This window comes from Protopterus annectens, chromosome 16.part0, assembly GCF_019279795.1.
Source record: "Protopterus annectens isolate FY-2018-M chromosome 16.part0, PAN1.0, whole genome shotgun sequence".
Taxonomy (NCBI): Eukaryota; Metazoa; Chordata; order Ceratodontiformes; family Protopteridae; genus Protopterus; species Protopterus annectens.
The window spans coordinates 365,074,251-365,088,434 of NC_056750.1; the positions used below are offsets into that span (position 1 = coordinate 365,074,251).

General features: G+C 41.7%; 1 protein-coding gene across 1 annotated transcript in view; it reads right to left on the bottom strand.

Annotated features, from left to right (window-relative positions):
- BRD3 (bromodomain containing 3) overlaps nt 1-14,184 on the bottom strand; it is a 1,106,862-nt gene that overhangs the window by 547,593 nt on the left and 545,085 nt on the right. The window contains exon 4 of the mRNA XM_044058393.1: nt 11,804-12,099. Within this exon, the coding sequence (XP_043914328.1) occupies nt 11,804-12,099 (296 nt within the window). The remainder of the gene's footprint in view (nt 1-11,803; nt 12,100-14,184) is intronic.

Consider the following 14,184-nt stretch of genomic DNA (forward strand, 5'->3'; position numbering starts at 1 on the left):
GATACAGTCAGGAATATGGCAAAGCTTCATTTCGATGTCCTTCTTTGAGACTGTCCTGCAATGCTGTTTTAAATATTTCCAGTGATTTTGAATTCTGATGTCATTGTACATATATCCACAGTATTTTCTTGTTCTATTATTAAAAAGATTTTCAAACCTTTCATGTGTGGCTGATCTGTGGAGAGATATACAAAGTTCTGAGAGTACTTGCATATTTATTTGGTGACACTGTGTAGGCCACTCCTAACAGCCTTGCTCTTGGTCAAACTACCATTTGTATTAATAGTAACATTACACAGTAAGCTTGCACACGGACACACTTTAAGGGCCCTTAAGTAGCCGATAAGGAGCTGGCTGGTGGCAGTGATAACTGCCTTATAGTCTGGGCAAAAGGGAGCATAGCTAGTAAACCTGCGCTCACCATTCCTAGGTGTGTGTGTGTGCATAACTCAAACCTCAGAGTGTCAGCTACTTGGGCAGGGACACGAAGGACTGGTTGGACAGAGAGGGTGCTGGAAGTCTAGGCTCCACCACTCAGCTGAGATTTCAACAACACAACTCTGCCAGTGGAGAGTTTTATTGGGGACATGGAGAAAGAGGGAGAAACCAGCCCAGGACAGACTGTGGTCTTTGTGTGCTCTTTAGGGAAACTGCACTTAATACAGAGATCTGCATCTGGTAATACTGTGTTTGTACCTTGTCATCCTCCCAATGTACATCCCATACTGTTGCCAGTGGTGAGGACTGATGCACCTTGATAACTGGTCCAGTGGTAGGGTGTTACACATGTAATGCACACCCTGTCATATTTTTAATTCATCCCAAGGTAAGTGATATGGGGAAAGAAGTGCTCTTACTTCAAATGCAAAAAAAACGTTAAATCAACTCAAAATGGTTATGAAGATGTTGGAAGAACAGTAAAAAGAAAGTACAGATGTGTACGCTTACCATAAATGTAGATGTTCCAGTGTATTCACTGTTGCAGTCATCACACTTGGGTTATCTGCCTGCAGGTAGCCCTCAGTTGGCCCGAATACCAGAGACTTAGTATTTCTGCGTCGGGTGCTGTCACTCCAAGACTGACGTTAGGTTGTCAGGGGTACAAAAGCAGGCAGTCGACACATCATCAATTTTTGTGGCCCCACATGTAAGGAGCCCCCCAAATAGGTAGCTAGGTTATGGTGGGGAAAACACCACCAGTCAAAAGTAAATACCAATACCCCAGAAGGGGTTATTAACAGCCATAGATAGGAGAGAGAGAGAGATAAAACCAGGGGGCTGGAGGGAGGGGAAACCAGGACTGCAACATTGAATACACTCCAACATCTACATTTATGGTATGTGTACAAAACTGTACTATGTTCTTTGTGTTTCACTGTTGCAGTTATCACACTTTGGTGGATTCCCAAAGCTGAAGAAGGGTGGAGGCAGTCAAGAGTTAGGGCTGGCTAGTATGCCTTGCAGGACTGCTGTAGCAAATCCTGCCCTGGATTTGGAAAAGATAGGCAGGTGGTAATGCTTGGTGAAGGTGTGTACAGAACTCCAGGTAGCAGCCTCCTGGATATCCCTGGTAGGGGTTCCCATGAGAAATGCTGTAGAAGTAGATGTTGCCCTAGTGGAATGTGTTCTGACCCCCTGAGGGGTTGGTTTCCCATGGTGCTTGTAGCACAAATAGATGCAGTGTGCTAGCCATATGGAAATGGTTAGTTTTTGAAATGGCCTTGCCCTCTGCCCCTGTTGCAAAGCTGACTAGTAACTGGTCAGATTTTCTGAAGGGCTTAGTCCTATCAAGGTAGAATCTGAGCTGTCTGTGCACGTCCAAAGAGTGCAGGATCCTTTCCCCTTTATTTTGAGGATTAGTGAAGAAGCTTGGCAAATGAATGGATTGATTGAGAGCCACACTGGACACCACTCTGGGCATAAAGGAAGGGTTAATCCCGAGGGAAACTCTGTCAGCATGGAAAATAATGAAGGGTTCCACAATCATGAGTGCTTGTAGCTCAGACACTCTTCTAGCTGAAGTGATGGCTAGAAGCAAGGCTGTTTTCCAAGAGAGGAATTTTAACTCTGCTGATGCAGGAGGTTCAAAGGGGGGGGGGTGAGCTTTTCCAGTACAAAGTTAAGGTCCCAAGCAGGGGTGGGTACTCTCCTTGGTGGCCTGAAGTTGTTTGCCCTTCTCAGGAACTGCTTGATAAGTAGGTGCGAGAAGAGAGGTGGTTCAATGTTGTAATGAGCAGAAATGGCTGAGGCATGTATCTTAACAGAGGAGAAGAACAGGTCTTTTGTGGAGTAGATCGGGTCTATATTATATCACACGTTCAGAAGAGCGAAAAACACAATCGACCCCATGTAAGCGAAAGCTTACAACATTGAAAAATCGCTGTGCCGAAAAAAAAAAAAAAAAAACACAAAACAAAAAAAAAACTGTAAAGCATTACGTAATGTGGGCCCCCCTACTTAAATATACCAACTCAGAGATCGCACTACAGTGCCGAAAATGGCAAAGTAGCGAAAGCGGCCAAGCACATTTTTTCCCAGGGAAGGAATTCACTATAAAGCCGCTTCTCTATTTTGCCTGTGTGCTTTTCAATTCGACAAAGACGCATTCGACAACTTGCATCTGTGACAGCATAACAGGGGGCAGAGTAGATCTGCTAGGTAATCCAGGATAACAGGCAGAAAAGGCAGTGTTGTGTCCTCTCCTTTAGATTGAATCCATGAGCAGAACCTTTTCCACTTATCAGCATAGGATTTTCTTGTACTGGGTCTTCTGGCTTCAAGAATGACATCCAGCACCAGTTTGCTTAAGATTGCTGGGGGAAATTTCAAGGAATAAGCCAGGCTGCAAGATGTAGGGGTTTGCAGTTGAGGATGCAGAATCTGCCCCTCCTGCTGAGAGAGGAGGACTGGATTCTGGTGTAGGTGCCAGGGTGGCACCGATTTCAGGCTGCGCAGGAGTGGGTACCAGTGCTGGCGTGGCTAGTCCGGGGCAACCAGAATTGTCCTTGGCCTGTCTTCTTTTATCTTGAATAGTTCTGTTGAGAGAAGGGGCAGAGGGGGAAAAGCATAGATTGAGAGGTTTTCCCATTGAAAGGATAGGGCACCCCCCCTCCCCCCCCACTTGTTGATGTACCACATAACTGTGGTGGTGTCTGTTTTTATTAGCAGTTGTCCTGGAAAGATGAGGGATCTGAAAGCTGTCAGGGCATTCTGTACAGCTAGCATCTCTTTTTGATTGATGTGCAGATGAATTTGACTTGGGCTCCAGTCCAAGGGTGCCCACCAGGCACAGTCTGATGCATCTGTGGTTAGGGTCTGGGAGGCTTGGGGGTTGAGTAAATGGCAGTCCCTTGTTGTGGCTGCATGCTTCTGCCCACCAGAGGAACTCTGTCCTTAGAGTATGATAGGAATGACTGTTTCCAGCTCCTGAGAATGTTGGCACCAAAGACTTTTTAAGTACCATTGGAGTTTCCTCATATGTAGTCTTGAACATGGAATCAGCAGTATACATGAGGCCATGAACCCTAGGGTTTGCAGTATTTTTCTTGCAGATAGTTGGGTTCTGGTGGACATTTGTTTGAAGTAGTCTGTCAGATAGACTTGTTTTTCTTAGGTAAGGAATGCCATCTGGGAAGTTGTGTCAAAGCTTGCTCCCAGGAATACAATCTTTTGACTGGGTACCAGTTTTGATTTCTTTTCGTTTATGGTGTACACCAAGGAAGTGAGAAGGTTTTTCGCCAATCTCAAGTGCTGCAGCAGCAATTCCTGACTGTCCGCCTGAATAAGGCAGTAGTCCAAGTACGGGTAAATGTGGATATTTCTCTGCCTTTAGTATGCAATGGCTGGAGCCAGGCATTTTGTGAATACTCTGGGCGCAATAGATAAGCTAAAGGGAAGCGCAAAGAAAAGATAATCCATAGACCTTGCCCTGAAACACAGATACTTCCTGCATGACTCCCTTATGGGGATATGCAGATAGGCTTCTTTTAAGTCCAGGGTAACTAACCAGGCATCCTGGGCTAGCATAGGAAGAAGCAGTTGCAGGGTAAGAATTCTGAATTTTGGTACCACCAGGAAGGTGTTGAGAATGGAAAGATCCAGGACTGGGCGTCAAGTGCCTTCTTTCCTGGGTACCAGGAAGAGTCTGGAGAAGAATCATTGACCCCTCTGTTGTACTGGAACCAGCTGAATAGCTCTGATACTGAGTAGGGAAAGTACTTGGTTTTAAGCCTCTGCCCACTGGTTTGGAGGAAGGTTTGGTAACCCGCTTGGGGTTGGCAGTGAATGGAAATAAAATTTGTACCCCGGGATACAATGTTGAGGTTCCACTGGTCTTGAGTGATGGACATCCAGTTTTTTGCATGAAGGGCACGTTTTCCTCCTAGGGGTATAAGCAATTGGGCAGGGCTGGGGAGTGGAGTAAAGAAGTCATTGTGAGCTTTTCATTGTGAGCTTTTTCCGTAAGGATGTGGCTTACCACTCTCTGCTTTAATGGTGGGGGCACTCCATTGCTTAGATATCTGCATACCCTGAGACTGTAGTCTGGGTGGTCTGTTTCCCCTGGGCCTGGTTTGAGAAGGTCTGGAGGGGGCTGGAAAGGACCAGTGTTTTGGAAGGGCAATGCCTACTGAATCTAGGGGGTTGCACTTGTAAGAATTCTTTAACAGTCTGCATAGACTTAAGCTTTTTCTTCCATCTTTTTAAGAACATCTTCTGCTTTGGTGCCAAACAGTCCTTATTCAAGGAGCGTCTAGTAACTTTAATTTGACATGGTCCGGCAAGGTCTGCTCCTTCACCCAAGCATGTCTTCTCAGTAAAGAGCCAGTGACAGCTGCCCGGCAAGATGCTTCAAGGGCATCAAAGCCACACTGCAAAGTATGCTTGCTGACTTGGCTTGCAGAGTGCATAAGCTCCTGCAATTCTTTATTTTCTGCAGTCTGAAAATGTTGCCACTTTTTGTTTAATAAGTTCCATAATATGTTGCTGGTACTTCAGCATGTGAAACTGACAATTCAATGTCCTAATAGCAAGAGTTGCAGAGGTATATACCCCCTTACCCAATCTGTCCAAAGCTCTGGAATCCCTGTCCGAAGGGGTGGGATTCTTGGCTGTAGTAGCCTTGATACTTTTAGGCCCCTCGGAAATGATCTCTGGATCAGCAGTAGGATTCTTGAAAAACAATTTGTGAGCGTCAGGTACTCTGTAGTACCTGTCTGGTTTCCTACTAGCAGGAGGTAAAGTGTCAGGAGTAAGACTGGATTCCATAAAAACATCATCCACAACATCCAGGACAGGGGGTATTACTAAGGGCTTGTGCTGAGGTAACTCTAGAAATTCTCCGAGTCTCTTTTTGGACTGAGGATAACCTTGGCATTCCCAGTGGGAATGCTCTCGTAAGGTATGCAAGGTTTCACCAAAAGAAAAATCCTCTGGAGGGGAGGCAGACGGAATGTATTCCTCTGCATCTGAATCCTCATAAGCAGATAAAGGTATGTCTTCATAATCAGAAATTTCAAAGTCATCGGACTCCTGGTCTGTAGAAGCTGAAGGGGACTGGACTCTTTCTTAGCAGGGGAAGGTTGACTTCCCCTAATCAGCGTAATAAGGTCTTCAGCCATTCTAAGCATTTGTTTTTGTGGCGTGGGAGCAGGTGCATGACTTTGGTCATTGGTTTTCTAGGCATAGTGCGTACTCTGGGCCAAAGAAACTCGGTAGTTTTGGTTAAAAAAGTCGTCTGAGTCGAACATCAGTTGAGCGAATAACTGCCTCAGAAGCCGGTACCTGCTCTGTGGCGACGGACCCATCCAAGGTAGAGACATTCGCAGGTTCCATAGTCGAAAGAGAGTCTCATGGTATACCGGACTCCGAATGGGTCTCAGTAGAGGCCTGCGAATCCATTGAAGTGGGCATCAGGGGCTGCGAAACCACCTCACTGAGTACCGGCAGACTGGCGACTAGCTTAACGTAAGAGTCGTCGGCAGTTTTGGACCTATGCAGTCTATCTCTGTCTTTATCTTTACGTTTTTTTTTTTTTTTTTTTTTATTATATCGGTAGTTGGATGGCTTACCGAAGCCATTTCAGAATATGGAGATTGAATTTAGCGACAAAGAGCCCGAGAAATGGTTCGGGCGTTAAATAAGGCACAAAATGGACAGTGAGGGACTTCATGGTCTGGGCCTAAACAGGTGATGCAGTAAGAATGAAAATCCCTGTGAGGTATTTGCTTTCCACAGGAAAGACATTTGTTAACTTTTTCTGACATCGGGTAGAGCAAGAAAAAAGGATCCCAACGGGGTATTTAGCTTTAGAAGACTTCAGGATTATTAAATTCATAAACGAAAATTCAGGTAGCAGCCGACCAGCACTTGCGAACTGCTTCTGCTTCGGGCTCCTTGGCAAGAAAGACTGATGTAATGGTGGCGGCTACCTGTTTTTATACCCCTGATGTCAGTCTTGCAGCAACATCAGACTCAGAAATACTAAGTCTCTGGAATTCGCGCCAACTGAGGGCTACTTGCAGGCAGATAACCCAAGTGTGATAACAGCAACAGTGAAACACGAAGAACATGTTATGTTCTTACCAATAACGTTCCATCTGTGTTGTTGATCCTCATTCATTCGACTGTTGGGTTTGGTTCTGAACCCTCGGAACAGACTGCAGTTATATCAAGTTCACGCCAGCTAAAACCTCTCAAGTTATGGCTACCCATACTGCCTCTCTTCCCTTTACCTCAGATCAAGTTTGTCTATCATTAAAAAAATATGGAAACTCTGTCTGAGCAACAACCCTATAACAACCCCAAGACTAGTTCCGAATCTCCAGGAGTCCCTAGGAAGGGGCAGGAGGGTGGGATGTCAAGAATGAATGAAGACTGACAATACAGAGGAGGGTGGGATGTCAAGAATGAAGATTGACAACACAGATGTAATGCTATGGTAAGAACATAACTTCTTTATCTGATGTTGTCAATCTTCATTCATTCTTGACCTCTGGGACAGAGTCCCCAGCTACTTTAGCACCATAAAGCCACAGGATGCTCTTCCCCTGGAGACCATGTCTAATTTGTAATGAGTGATAAAGATATGAGGAGTAGCCCAAGTTGCGGCTGCACATACATCTTCCACAGAAGCTCTGGAATGGAAGACTACTGAAGTGGAAACAGATCTTGTCGAACGATCTCTAACTTTTGTTGGTAAATCGAGTTTATTATATACAAATGTAATGCAGTCTCTCAATCACTTTGACAAGGTGACCTTTGAAACTGCTTTGCCCAATATGGTACCTGAAAAGAATAGAAACAGTTGGTCTGATTTTCTAGAGGATTTTGTTCTGTCCAAGTAAAAACGTAATTGTCTGTGGACGTCCAAAGTCAAGCAGTACTCTCCTTTGTTTGAAAAATTTGGAAAGATGACTGGTAAGTCTATAGTCTGGCCGATATTGGAGTCTCACACCACTTTAGGAAGGAAAGAGGGATTAGTTTGGAGTGATAGTCTTTCTTTGTGGAAAATAACTGGATGCTTCACACACACAGCCTGTAACTCTGAAATTCTCCCAGCAGACGTGATAGCTACTAGGAAGAGGGTCTTCCAGGATAAAAACTTGAGGGTCACAGGTGGCTGCTGGCTCAAAAGGCTGATGAGCTAAGCATTGCAAGACCAAGGTTAAATCCCACAGCAGTAAAGAATCTTTGAAAGGTAGAAAATAGCTAAATATCAAAAAATACGATCAGTTAGCTGAGAGCAATGGTTGACGTGTCAAATTTTCTATGCGGCAAATGAGATCGGGGGGTAAAGGGAAGACAGGCAATATGGGCAGCCTTAGTTTGAGAGTTTTTGGCCAGCACGAGCTTGACATAATGGCAGAGTCAGTTCAGAGGGTTTGGAACCGAACCCAACAGTCAAGAATGAATGAAGATTCCAAAAAACAACAGAAGAGGCTCACCAAGGCTTAATTCGAAGAAATTTAATATGAACAAGACAAATTCTTTTAGTAAGCGCTTTCAAGTTTTAAAAAACGTTTCATCAGACTTTAACGTATTGGTCACCATTATTCTATTTTTATATGACCTGCAAAGCGTGTTCCTCCACTCTCTTACTACATACAATTATGACATCACAAAAATCAATTAAACAATCAATCTTCGTAAAACCACTATATATATATATATATATATATATATATATATATATATATATATATGTATATATATATATATATATATATATATATATATATATATAAGATCTAACTAAATATAAATTAAATATACCCAACATATAAATATGTCAAAATCTATTATAATCCATATAGATTATTAGTAAAACCTAATCTAATTGATCAAATAACATTTATGTGCAAAAATAGTGAATGAGAAAAATGCATATAAAAACATTTAAATATTGTAAATACATATAAAAAATATACATATATATATCAGATCTCTCAATTGCTGAATGCCTAATCACAAAGTTAAACTAAGCAGTCGTGTAATTCATAGTCCATATCTAGCATAAAAATAGCACATTTTATTAAAAACTCATGCATTATTAATATTGAAATGTCATAGTTAAAAACACTACCTCCTACTAATTATGTATAAACTCTAAAAAATGTACTGAACTATAACTCAGATTCTGACTACTATAACATACAATAGCTAATGTGCATAGGGTCGTGCAGCTAAAAAAGGTTTGAGTGTAACCTTATCATTTAAACCAGGTATTTTATGTGCTTGTAGCCTTATTATCCATATATTCTCTTGCCCTTCAGTATAATTTTTAACATCCCCTACCTACCAGTCTTTTTGATCAATTCCAGAGCTTTAAACTTAAACTTGTGTAATGTACCATGCCTCATTATGTGTCAGGCTAACGCATTTCCTTAATCCTCTATATTAATGGCATAAACATGTTCCCTAACGCATTCCCTAACAGTTCTATTTGTCTTGCCTACATAAAAGGACTTGCATAACTGACATTGAGCTAAGTACAGTAAATCCCTCGATCTGCAATCTGCATAGTACTTAAAAATATATTCATGTCCAGTATCTGGGTGTACGAATTTATTATCCCCTGCCATGTACATGCACTGATTGCATCATCTACAGGGAAAAGTCCCTTTCCTTTGAATATGGGTCGCTCTTCCTGTCGTCTCCTCATAACACAGTAGTCTCTTTAGCGACTTCATATTCTTATATGTAAAACTAGGTTTGGGCCCTACAAATTCAGATATCCTATCATCTATAGTTAATAGCCCCCAATTATTTATTTCTTTAATTTTTAAATTTCTATTAGTGAACGGAATCACTACTCTATTTTTCTTGATGCCTTGCTTTTCATCATGAGCCATATCATTATTGCCTCTATTCTTATAAAAAAATGGTTTACCTTTTCCTGCCCTCTGTGCAGTACTTTCTTCAAATAGTTTATCTACTTCTTTCTTATGGTATCCTCTTTCTATAAAATTCTCTGTCAAAGTCCTTTGATTCTCCTGATAACTACTATCATGCCTAGTTAGCCTCGATACCCTTAATGCCTGGCCTTTTATAATGTTTGGATAAATGTGTCCAGGGTGCATACTATTATGGTGTAGCTAACTATTTTTCCAACAGGGTTTTCTGTACATATTAGTGTGTTTTGCATTAGCCATCTTAATCAATTGTACATCTAGAAACTCTATTTGTTGAACTGAACTATTGCATTCAAATCTCAAAAAGTTTGTTGTCCCATTCACATAGGTGACAAAGTCATCCAATTGCTGGTTGGTTCCACTCCAAATGAAAAAAGTATCATCTACAAACCATCTATAGTAGTTTATGTAACCATTAAACAGTGCATCACCCAATACATAAGTGCCTTCCCAGTATGCCAATACTAAATTGGCATATGAGTTTGCACATAGGGTCCCCATAGCGACCCCTTTCTTTTGTAGATAGTATTTCTTTTCATACATAAACTCATTATTGCTTAGTACTATATCCAGTAGTAGCAAACATTACATGATATCTCTAAGGATCCCTTTTTGAATTAAAAGTAATCTTATATATTCCATTCCTGTCGTGTTGGGTATCGAAGTAAATAGGGAAACGACATCTAATGTGACTACCAAGTCACTAGTAATGTCTTCAACGTAGAAGACATATTCTGCATAACTCTTGGGTATCCTTAACTGACTCAATCTTATCCACCACTGGTCTAAACTGTTTTTCTAAATAGATCGATAACGGCTCAGTTAGCCAGCCCCCTCCTGAGACTATGGGTCTCATGGGTGGGTCCTTTAAAACTTTATGCACTTTTGGTAGTCCCCTGAAAACGGGGATTATTGGTTTCTCCACTAAAAAATATTTGTACAAGTCAGAATCAATCATGTTGCACAAAAATAGGTCATATAATTCACCATGGCCATTCTTAATAATCCTAACAATGTTGCATTCAAAGTCTGATACGTTTCATTATCATCTAACAGCAATCTCATTTTATTAATGTACATTTCACAATCTAACACCACTACAGCACCACCGCTGTCGGCCTGTCTAATTACAATTTCATTATTTTCTTGCAGTCTTGTAATAGCTTCATTCTCACCACAATTGAGATTGTAAAAATCTGGTTTACTATCTTGACACACAAAACTGAATTAAATCCCTTTCACAAGCCTTTTCAAATGCTTCAAGCAGCGGGTGTGCTGGTGGTACAAAAGTAGAAGTTTTTTTAAAAACATTTATATTATTATTACACCCAAAAAGCATTTTCAAGCCTACATTCCTAGTAAACATTTTAATATCTATCATTATTGTCAGTCACATATGTTGTCCTCGAAGGTATGAATGAAAGACCCTTATTTAATAAAGACCTCTCATACTCAGTCAGGACATACCTGGAGATATTAATGAATAAGTCCTTTGTGTTGGCCTTAGAACCTTCTTCTGAAATTCGTGCCTCTCCTCTGAGGTTTTCTGTTTCTTCATTCTGTTCTGTGGCGACCAAACCTGTTGCTCCATCTGTCGAATTGGTAGCGGTAAAGAACAGAACCCACTTGCTTCTGCTGAACTATTTGCGGTAGCAAAGACAGGAGCACTGTCGACCCTCTGATTCCCTTTCCTTCTAACATCTGCTGTTCTCGGCGCCATTTGCTTATCCAAAGTTATTTTGCTTCCATTCAGTTGTGTAGTGTCTCCTACATCCCTCATGGCTAGGTTTCTCTGGCTTACTTCCGTTTCTGGTTGTGGCAGACTCGCTGACGTTATTGATGTCATTAAGGTGGGTGTGGAAATGCCCATAACATTATGCTCAACTAAAGGTTGTATATTTGCTCTTGCGTTCACCGTAGTTTTCCTTATATTGTCCCTGGGCCAAGAGAATACAATCCCCTCCGAAAATCATTAAAATCACGTTACAGCTTTCTTTTTTGTCCTGTAGTAACTTATTGTCAAGCATCATCGATGTAGTAGTCAGTTCACTAAGAAAAGCTTTCATGTCAACTGGATTTAAAAGAAAATCCAGTTCCTTTTGTATATCAGTAATTTCTACAGTTAATACACATTCTATCATTTGATACTGTTCTATTAAGAGCTTAATATATCCATAGCTCGTATCTAAGTTTAGTTTTGCCATTTGCTTAGCAAAAAGATTGACAACATCAGATCAATGGCTATTAGAGTGCCAATTTACATGTCAAACCATACACTGCACTATGAGACAGCAACTACTACAGTGATCACCAACAACTGGTTTAAACAAAAAAAAAAAAGGCTTAAGAAAACCTTAAAATAATTTTTTCTCATAAAAATAAAGTATACTTACGAAATGGTTTCCGCTGTTTCTTCTGTAAACATGATTTAACATATCTTTCTAGTTCTCTAAGAGTTGTAGGTTTTAGAGTTTCAAAATCTATCTCAATTTCATCAGGATTAGAGTCCCTGAGAGAAGGCTCTCGTGACTGAATGATGTGTACAACTCTGCCCAACTTTTCTCCAGGAAGTCTGTTAATGTCCAAGCTTAGCTGTCGTTTCTCATCATAAGTCATTGGTAAACCCTCTTCCTCTTCATCAGAGTCGCATGTTACAGCAGGCATTTGCTTTCCTCCTTTTTTGGGCTGCCTAAAGGATAAAAGGAAAAGTAAACAGAATGAGGGGCAGATCAAATTATTGAACTGTTTGTTCACTTTCTGATATGTGCTTTAAGCCATACAGTTAAGGTGCAAAGCAAAGAACCAATCCCAAATGAAAACTGAGCTCATCACAGGATGCACATACATGGATAATTTAGCAGGAATGCCAACCTACCCATGACATGTCTTTGAACATGAAAAGAAAATGGAAATGCAGGAAAAACCTACGTGGACAACAAAGCAAGGACAAACACTTAAGGAACCTCAACTGGGGATCAAATCAGGAAGTCATGAGTGATCAATTACAACTTTCACTGTGTTGCAATTAAATGAAGACGACCATATGGTGTCATGCAGGGACTTCCAAGACAGCTGCAGACTCACTAATACATTGGTTAGAGCTCTTCCAATCTCGACACTGAGAAATTGTTAAAGCCAGTAAGGTATCAATTTTGGAAAAAAAAATCTGTTACTACCTAGGAAATATACTACCTGAGTGCCAGCAAATAAGACTTTTTGAGAAAATGAAAACTTTACCAGAAGAGAAACAGAAAAAGCTCTGGTTGGGAATGATCTTGCAGCTGTTCAGCAAAAAAAGCAATTCAATTTTAGCTTTTGTATAGGAAATTTCTTGCAGTAATTTAGAAAAAAAAATTTATCAAATGTACTCAAAGGTGTTTAAGTGAGACACCGGAGCTGCTGCTTCTTATGGCTTTTCCAGGTTAGGGATCGCCACAGCAAATCATTTGTCCGCTCATAATTGGCAGTGGAGTTTTACAGTCTCGAGTTGCCAGCCCGGCGCCCAACCTTCCACAGAAGGCACACACACATGCACACAATCTCACCTAGGGCCAATTTAGAGTGTCCAATCCACCTACTGCATGTTTTTGGGATGTGGGAGGAAACCGGAGCACCCGGAGGAAATCCACAGGGAGGACATGCAGACTCCGCACAGAAGGCACCCCAGCCGAGAATCAAACCGGAGAACCTCTTGCTGTGAGGCGGCAACGCTAACTGCTGCACCACCGCTGCCGCCCAAGTGAGACAGTGGAGCAATACAAGTCAAATGACAAAAAAAAAAAACAGGAAAGAACCCTTAAGTAGCTATTCAGATCAAGTAATAAAAAGTACAGTTTTGTACCTACCATAAATGTAGATGTTCGAGTGTTAATACAGCTGCAGTCATAACAGATGGGTTCTCCTGCCATCAGGCGGGTCCTCGGTCGGCCGAATTCCAAAGTCTAGGTCCGGCGTCGGTTGTCGTCGCTTCTTCCCTGACGTCAGTGCGACAGGGGTATAAAAGAACCAGCAGACGCCATTTTCTTCAGTTTTTCTTGCCCCAGATGTCAGGTGCCCCCAGAAGGAAGGCAATACATAAATTTATGTAATAATGCAGTGCAATATAATCAAAAACCAGTAGTTGCAAGCAAATACACCATAAATGAATACCCCAATCAAGTTGTATGAGGAGGTGTTAGCCAATAGGCCTGTCCCAAGAAGGGAAGGAGGGAGGGAAACCTGGACTGCAGCTGTATTAGCACTCGAACATCTACATTTATGGAAGGTACAAAACTGTACTATGTTCATCGTGCATACAGCTGCAGTCATAACAGATGGGTAGAATCCCAAAGCTAAAAAAGGGGTGGTAGGCACTAGGTGGAACTAGGAGGAGCCAGGATGCCCTGCAAGACTGCAGTGGCAAAGCCTGCTCTAGTTCTGGAGTATAATGGTAGGTGGTAGTGCTTGGAGAAGGTATAAACAGAACTCCAAGTGGCTGCTTCCAAAATATCTTTGGTAGGAACTCCTCTGAGGAAAGCTGCAGAGGTAGCTGTGGCCCTTGTGGAGTGAGATCTGATGCCTGCAGGCACAGTTTTACCATGAAAAGAGTAACAAAAGCGTATGCAGTGAGCTATCCATTTTGAGATTGTCTGTTTGGAAATTGGCTTCCCTTGAGCTCCTATAGCAAAGGACACAGAGTTGTTCTGATTTTCTGAAAGGCTTTGTTCTGTCCAAATAACGCAGCTGTCTGTGGATGTCCAAGGAATGTAGTAGTCTCTCCCCTTTGTTTTGAGGA